Consider the following 8,395-nt stretch of genomic DNA (forward strand, 5'->3'; position numbering starts at 1 on the left):
GGACGGGGGGGGGGGCGCGCCCCCCAGCCCCTACGGCTGTGGCTCACGCCAGCTCCCTCCCATAATATCATCATTTTAGGGAAAAAAAAAAAAGCCAGTGAGGAATACAGCAATTTATACTTATAATCTGCCCTGAAGGGGGATTTAAGGAACAGAAGGAGGACTAAACTCTGGCATGGTCATTAATTTCCATAAATAATACATTCACTTACAGTAACATAGATCATTTCCTGGCCTTGCTAGTTATTTCATGAAACAACTGGCATGTCAAATGGCACTGAAGAATGCTCTGAGCCCCAGAGGCATCTTTGCTGTAAACTGTAGTGTTTAAAGTCATTGTTTTAGAGGCTTCCTATAAGGAGGAATCTACTTTTGTTGCTGTTAAATCTGCTTTATGAAAACATAGCCCTAAATCTTGTGTATACTTATCAGGTGTCACACCATTAGAACAAAATAAACCATGGGATACAGAGGACAAGGGTAAAAAAAGCCAGTATAATGGTTTGTAGGGTATGAGAAGGAAGACATAATTCATTTACATAGGCAATATGTCCAGAACAAACTAATCCTTGCTGGAAAGAGATAAAAGTTCTGGTAAAATCACTGATGGATTTTATTTTATCCCACTTTTACTGGGATAAATTTGAGATAAATACTCATTCTGTCTGTGGTTGCTACAAAAATAGTTGTAGAAAATCTCATTTTCAGGATGCTTTTTTTTCAGAATCTGAGATGCCAGCTGAGTGTTCTTAACCTCACCACTGGAGTATATGAACTCATACTGCAATGACCTGTTTTTTGTTTATATTACACTAATATAAGTGCATTGGAAATACATATTTTATCTCTGTCTAATAATAAGTACCATTATAAAACCAACTCGTTATTAAAGCACACTGTTTGGCACGTATCTGAAAATTCGAATAAAAATGACATCTAAGGTTTAATTGAAAAAGAATCAGAAGCCTCATGAGTTACACAGATGCAACTCCAGGTCCTCCTCTTACAAAAGGAGGCTGGTTAAAGGTCCACTTTGTCTTTGATCTTTGCCCAGTGCACTGGGCAACCGTAACACTTCATTTTCTTCCAAGTGCAGTTTTGTGTCAGGATCAAGACAACTGCAAAGTTAACAGAAACCGTACGCGGCAGCTTTACTTGGGGCGCTGGAGCTGTGGCGAGGTAGTAATTACCTGTGGGAGTCAGCCCCGGGCCAGCAATACGGCACAGTAAAAATAAGCTGCGCTGTCCCTGGAGGTGGGTGGGTTTAGCTGTCTCAGGCTTGTCACCTCAGCACTTTAGATGTTACAAGGGTTCGGGCACGCCATCTGAAAATTGCCAGCGGGGAGATGCGAAGGGCAGCAGAGAGACATCCCAGCCTGGCCCGCGGGCACGGTGGTGGGAGAGACTAACTGACCTCGAGCAACCTTGGCTCACACAAGTCCCCCAGAGAGGCGTGGGGAGCCGGGGACCACAAGTGTGGGTCCAGAGAGGCCATGAAGTGGCACATCAAGGCCATCTGGAGGAGGCGGAGGTGTCCCTCGGAGGGCAGGCAGGGATGGGAAGGAGTGGTGGGGAGCATCAGCAAGGGGGGATCAATGCAGGAGGGAGCAGCAGCGAAGAGAGGAAACTCAGCGAGGAGGCAGAGGGATAAGGTTCGGGAGGAGGAGACAGCGAGGTCTGTCCCACACCCCGTGGCTCATCTGCCAGGAGCCAGCACGGTGAGCGACACCGCTGCGCATCCCTCCTGGGAGCCACGGCAGACAGCGCCTGCTCCGCTGCAAGCGGACGGTGAGAGGCCCTGTCAGCGCAGCCGCTGCGGGGCTGTAATTACGACACCCTTCCCTTTCCATTTGATGCTGACGGGGCTGGCCATCAGCACCAAACCCCTCCCGGCTCAGGGGAACCAACAGCTATAGCTGGGGACATTGAAAATCCTCTGATTTTCCAAAAGAACATTATCTCTGATGCAGAGTACGTATTGATTCCTCAGGCAGATGCCCCCGTTATTTCCTTACACACGAGTATGGGAGAGGAGGTGGACAGCTGGGAGGATGGCTGGGACAGCAAGGCAAATGGGTCAAAACCAGCTTGGCTCCGAGTTCAGCGCTCTCCTGGAAACAAGGCTTTCGCTGAGACCTTTCTGAGCAATTATTTTAGTTATTTTCCCACCCTATAAGCTCCTTGCACCAAATACCAATTTCTCTTCCTTTCTGGCTGTTTTCTGGCTGTATGGTTTTTACCTCTCCAGTGTGTGACGGACTTGCCCCAATGTACTCCTGTAATCTTCTGATTTGTGAAGAGGGGCCAGTGATAAGAGAAGTGCCTGAGTCAACGATGGCTTCGCAGCCATGGGAGCAAAATGCCACCCGGCCCTGGATCTTTATACTGCAAGTGAAAAACAAAGCATCTTTAAGCAAATGGCATACACACTGTGGCTGAAGCAACATATTATTGCTAGCTAAAGTACCGTCTGAAGTTAAAACTAGCTGCCAAGCTTTGCCAGTCTTAAAAGACAAGAACATCTTTAAAAGACAAGAAAGTAATAAAAGGAAGCAGCATGAGGAAGACGTCTTGTTTGCAGACCTGCTTTTCTCTCTCAGGACTCTTACAGCCCTAATCATTTGCTGCCTGACGATGAATTTGTCCTCGCCCACAGGTATGTGTCCTCATCAATTTACGCAGCAGGAAGAGGACCAAAGGGACACTGTCTACTTTGATGAAGGTTAACAGAAAAGATGAGAGCAGGACCTGGAGCTGGATTCAGTTCCTCGGTGCCTTAACCTCTTAACTCAATAGTCCACAAAGAGTCAACTTGACCATAGGTGTAATGTATTAGAACAGATTCAAATGCTCTCCCAGAAAGCAGCTCCCCATGTCACAGCACATTTAGAGAGCTAATCAACCCCAGCCTCATCCTGGCAAACCCCCTCTTCGGGAGGCACAAGGGTAAAACACTGCAGCCAAGTCCTCTTACACCTGTATCCCTAGGTGTTTCTGCCTCTGCTGGTTTTACCTGGGGAGGTGAATTCCACCAGGTATTTCATACATACATACATATGTACATACATACATACTTGTTCAGGTGTATTTGCCAGTAGCTTTTCTCGGTGACCGGGACCCAGTGGATTGAACCTTTGTAGAGGGAATGGTCTATCCCCCCCAGGATCAACTCACCACCATTCTCAGTGTCATCTCCTCTGAAAGCATAAGACAGGTTAACACAGGCATGGGGGTATGCCAGCATGTGCCGATCACTTAAAGAGTAAAAGACAAAACACAGACCTTTCTAAATTCTGGTATGGATGGCTGAAAGGGATTATTTCTAAATAATAAAAAAATAACTGCATCTGTCCCAACTCAGAGCCTCCAAACAACCGCTGAGAAGACTTACTGTAGGCTGCCAAGGGCTAAGATAGGCATCAGGAGCAGATTGAGCCAGTTGCTGCTCTCACCTCCAAATAAATGCTAAATAGATTGGTGGAGTTACAGCTAGGTCCAGATGAGGTAACAACATTTCTTTTCTGAAATGTGGCCACTTGGGTGTAGCACTGCATTTCAGTTCATCTCCACCGGCCAGAAGGAAACCTCTGGCAACTCAGACTTAGTCAGTCTGAGCTGGGAGCATTTCTTTTGTTTATGACCAGCTCCAACAAGAATAACTGTCCATCTAAAAATTCATTGTTCTCCCCAGCACACTTTTCCTTTTCACTCCATATTTTTTGGCGTTAAATCAGGAAAAAAAAAAAAAGGGAAATTACTTTTTAGAATTGAAGATTTATACAGATGCACCGTTAAATTAATCATAGAATAGTTTGGGTTGGAAGGGACCTTTAAATGTCATCTCGCCCAACCCCCCTGCAATGAGCAGGGACATCTTCAACTCAATCAGGCTGCTCAGAGCCACATCCAACGTGACCTGGAATGTTTCCAGGGATGGGGCACCTACCACCTCTCTGGGCAACCTGTGCCAGTGTTTCACCACCCTCATGGTGAAAAATTTCTTCCTTATATCTAGCCTAAATCTGCCCTGTTTTAGTTTATGTCTTTCCTGTGCTGAGGGCTCCAGAGCTGGATGCAATAGTCCAGGTGGGGTCTCATCGGAACAAAGTCAAGGGGCAGAATCACAATTAAAATAGATTAAACAATTAAACAAATTAACAATTAAAATAGATTCACTCCTTTTTGACAGTGTCACTTTAAAGACTGACCTTTTCAGATAGAAAGAGAAGACTGGCTCCTCTACCAGCTGCTGATTCATGATGCTGTCAAACACAGGAAGAGCATTGCCCACTGCTAAAGAGGGGTAGCCCAAGCCCAGCACGCCATCAAAGTGAGCAAGGGCAAAGGTTGTTCCTGGCTCAAACACTGACTCGCCGAAGTCCTGTCCCTTGATGGAGATGTTACTTATCTGTTTGGTACAAAAAAAATCCCGTTGAAATCAAAGACACCATCAATTAGAAGAAATTAGCCACATTTCAGGTCCGTATCAACGAATTCATTCAGCTTATAAAGCCTCGATATCCTTGGGTGACTTGCATCCATATAGCGGGTGCCCATTTGGCAGGTAGGTTGCACCAATTCCTTTTAATGTCTTAATTCTGTGACTTTTTCTTCATAAACCCAGGACAAGACCCAAGGAGACAAGCAGAAAAGCAAAATAAAGTCCTAGGGATTTTTCTGGGCAGCTCAAAGCCGGAGCAGCACCCACACCTCTCAGCACCCAGCTTGGTTGGACTTTGCCCTGCCCTTGCCTAAACCAGGCAAGGTCTTCCAGGGCAAGGCCAGTATCTAACTGCCCTGAAAATGGCTGACCTGGAGGCTGACACCGGTTTTAAGTGGAGGCTCACCTGCAGTGTGTCTTTGCCAGCAACGCCCAGAAGCTGTCCCGTGCCGTACTGCAAGGAGAAGGCTTCCCCTCCGTGCTCATACGAATCCGACAGAAAGGACTTAAATTTCTGGTGCACCCCTACACAAAACAAATGACACTTGTGCACTGAGGGGAGGTCCTGGCAATGCCCCTGCTCCCTGACACAGAACCAGATGAGATGCAGGAGAGCCAGATTTTTGCTTGTCTTATGAGGAAGGTGATGATGGAGGTGCCCATTCCCCCACAGGCACTCCAGTTTTTCTGTACCTCAGAGGTTATTTTGGGTTTTAAAGGCAAATCAAAACAAAAATGGGCATTTCCACCCCTATTTGTAGCTTTCCCAGGTTTATTTTCATGCCTTTCACCCCAGGCACCTCGTGGTACGGAACGGCGCCCGGCAGCTGCAGCTGGCACCTGCCCTGGCTGCAGGTGGCACGGAGCAGCAGAGGCGGAACAGCAAGGCAGGGAGGGAAGAGTGGCCTCAGGGGTGCTCCAAATCCTCCTCTCCCAAATCCCTGCTGCAGGCAAGCTCCTTGGGAAAGGAGAAGTGACCAAAGTACCCGAGACACAAGGAGCACAAGGGAGGGTAACGTTTCTTACTGCATGCTTCACTGATGCAATAAGCAGAAGGGACCCAAAAATTGGAGGAGCCGGTGTCAAACACGACGGTGAACCTCTGGGGCGGTGTGCCAACGCTGACAACTCCGTAGTACTGCGCCTGGGGGAGGAACAACCGGCTCAGCCCCGGGCTGCCTCCCGGTGCCTCAGCTATGCCTGAGGAAAAGGCAGACTTGGGAGCATCACGCAACGCTTTCTCAGAGGGTTCATTGCAATTTCATCCAAACGTAAATGCACGCCACAAGGAACTGTGTCTGGCTCCATGAGTGGCTGTGGGCAGCAGACTGCACTCCAGCTGCATGCATAACAGTGCCACATTTTTAAAGCCTGCTAAGCAAATGCTCAGTAGGGTTCCCCATGAAGTCCATGAACTCTCTTGCACCGACATCAGTGCTGGCAAGGTCAGCCCCAAGACGAAGCCCCTGCATGACCACACAGGCTTTCGGGCAGCTCCCTACTGATGTCAGTAAGAAATCAGTGACGCAAAGACAGCACAACTTGCCTCCACCGGCGTCAGAGGGCTCCGACCAGCTGCACAATTGCCATCACAAGGTGCCTGGGCTTTTTTCTTTTTAATGAGCAGATATTAGCAGGTTAAAAAATAATTCTGTTGCAGAGACTGTATCTGATGTACTGAACAAAGTTCATCCAGTGGATAAAGAAACCACTGACTGTCCTTGGACACCAATTGAGGCTAGAGATAAACCGTGAATATGTGAATGCTGGAGTGAAGAGCTTATCCACATCCCGAATGTAAGTGTCCAAGTGCCCCTATCTGGCCCTGGAAGAGCACTTCAGCATTAAGAGACTTATTTTTAGGAAGAGGCATTCCTGGAATTCAAACGCAGATAGAAAAGCAATCCCCAGTGCCAAGCCTTTTGTAGCAATACAAATATTTGAATACGTATCTTCAAGTACATGCTTGTCAATTAATACACTGAATATACTTTCTGACCCTGAAGTTTATGGTCTGAATGAGATAATCATGAAAAGGCAAGCAAGCACACCATTTAACAGAATATCCAGCTATACAGCAGGATTTTATTCCTTACTCTGTTAAACAAACCTTTATTGATTAATCTGTAAAGTGAGGCATCTCTAAGACATGTTGATCAAAAAAACCGCCAAAAAACCTCACAAACACACCACATTGAAACCTCTACAAATCTGTTACTGGTGCTAGCTGGATATGCAAGCTCTGTGGGTTTTGTTTTCTTATTTTGATATTTATCCCTCTTTGATAAGCTTTAGAGCAGGCTGGAATGTTTCAGTCTCCTTTGATCTTCTTCACAAAAATCTTTAGCTCATCTTGACATATTCCTTTATGGCCCTCAAGTGTCAGGAAGTTCTTGCTGAATTAATTTGCCTTTCCCTTCCCTGTTCAGATGCAGTCTCCACAAAATTTCGGCAACTTATCTTTCCTTTAAATAAGCATAACAAGAACCGAATAAAATAGAAAACAGCAGACCAACCAAATGGACAAAAAGCTAAACCCAGGAAAGACAGTTTACAAAATGGTTGACCTGCTGACTTGCCAGTCTGAGATCCAATGAAACTTGTATTTTTCCTGTCTCAGTTCAGAGGCTAAATTCAGCCAGGTTAGTGTGAGAGCCAGGTCGGCCTCAAATATTCAACAGACATTAAGTTCAGGAGATAAAAGAAGAAAAATAAAAACTCTATTAGGATCTTTGTTATCACTGATTTATCACTCCACATGATCAAATAAATGAGATTTGGGGGATTTTTTATAACATGCAAACATCCAAGTTTCTGATAAATAGCATATAGCTAAATGAAGTAATCAGATTCTGCTACTAAAAACCCAATCCTGAACCAAGATTGATACAGGCAAACCTTCCACATTTGTCTGGAGATGCAACCAAGCCCAATACACATCTATACAAAAGTAAAACCTGTTACAGGACTACCACTGCTAGATTACAACAAGCTTTCTCCGCAGGTCCCATGCTAACCTAGGCCTCTATGTGCTTTATTTTGCAGACTGGTAAACTAATTTTTGATGATCAAGTATTTATAGCATAGAGCAACAAGCCAGCTCAAGCCCTACAATTTCATTGAGAAACTAGGCTTCAAATGTGCTGAGAAAAAAAAAATCTGCCTTCAAGAGAACAACAAGTCCTAATGATTGCATTACCAAAACTGTACTTACATTCATGTAATCGTACAGTCTTTCTGAAGCGGCTCCTACTGATAAAGCAATATCTGCAGGGAAGCAATGCAGGTACCTCCGGGCAAAAACGTCGGGGTGATGATTCCTCCAAAATTCCTCTAATTCTCCCTTTTCCTTCAACTGTTTCTTGATAGATTTGAATCGAACAAGGGGGATTCTGTGCAAATAAAATAAACATAACAAAATCAACTGGTTTTCCTTTCTAGAGCTCTCATATACTCTTTTTTTTTTTTTTAATTTGTTTCTTTTTTGAGACCTTGGGTAGCAACAAGCACGGGTCACCCTGAGAAGCCAGCTGAGACAGGCACCAGCGATGTTAGATGTGTTGTCTTACCGTTCCACGGCCACGGTGAACGGGATGTAAACTACAGCCAACAGTATCACCCTCATGGCTCCAAGCGGTTCAAAAAAAAGTCTAAAGACACTCATTTACTCAGAAGTCCTTTTTTATACCCTGTTGTCAGCAGAGGGCTGTTCGCCAGGTCAATCAATCACAGGAGGTCAGTGCTTTGGCAGAAACCGATTAATTTGCTCTCAGAGTAACCGCTGGATTGTGCAAATAGTGGTGTCCAGTGGAGGCACTAAGGCACAGATAACCAGGGCACGTTCCAGACCAAAAAGACATTTTACTAACAATCCTTAATGTCTTTTACTTAAATATAATACATGGGGTTAGCTTGGCTTCCGTTAGCAAGGGAAAGAGAAGGCAGTCCAAGGAT

At 45.5% G+C, this 8,395-nt stretch overlaps 1 protein-coding gene across 1 annotated transcript in view; it reads right to left on the reverse strand.

Moving 5' to 3' along the window:
* The window catches only part of LOC104619697 (cathepsin E-A-like), a 9,029-nt gene extending 963 nt beyond the window's left edge, over positions 1-8,066 (reverse strand). The window contains exons 1-7 of the mRNA XM_010285663.1: positions 8,011-8,066; positions 7,656-7,833; positions 5,468-5,585; positions 4,848-4,966; positions 4,209-4,408; positions 3,075-3,197; positions 2,241-2,385 (exon numbers count right to left, since the gene is read on the reverse strand). Of these exons, the coding sequence (XP_010283965.1) occupies positions 2,241-2,385; positions 3,075-3,197; positions 4,209-4,408; positions 4,848-4,966; positions 5,468-5,585; positions 7,656-7,833; positions 8,011-8,066 (939 nt within the window). The remainder of the gene's footprint in view (positions 1-2,240; positions 2,386-3,074; positions 3,198-4,208; positions 4,409-4,847; positions 4,967-5,467; positions 5,586-7,655; positions 7,834-8,010) is intronic.
* Positions 8,067-8,395: the final 329 nt, after the last annotated feature.

Source organism: Phaethon lepturus, unplaced genomic scaffold (genome assembly GCF_000687285.1).
Source record: "Phaethon lepturus isolate BGI_N335 unplaced genomic scaffold, ASM68728v1 scaffold50114, whole genome shotgun sequence".
Taxonomy (NCBI): domain Eukaryota; kingdom Metazoa; phylum Chordata; class Aves; order Phaethontiformes; family Phaethontidae; genus Phaethon; species Phaethon lepturus.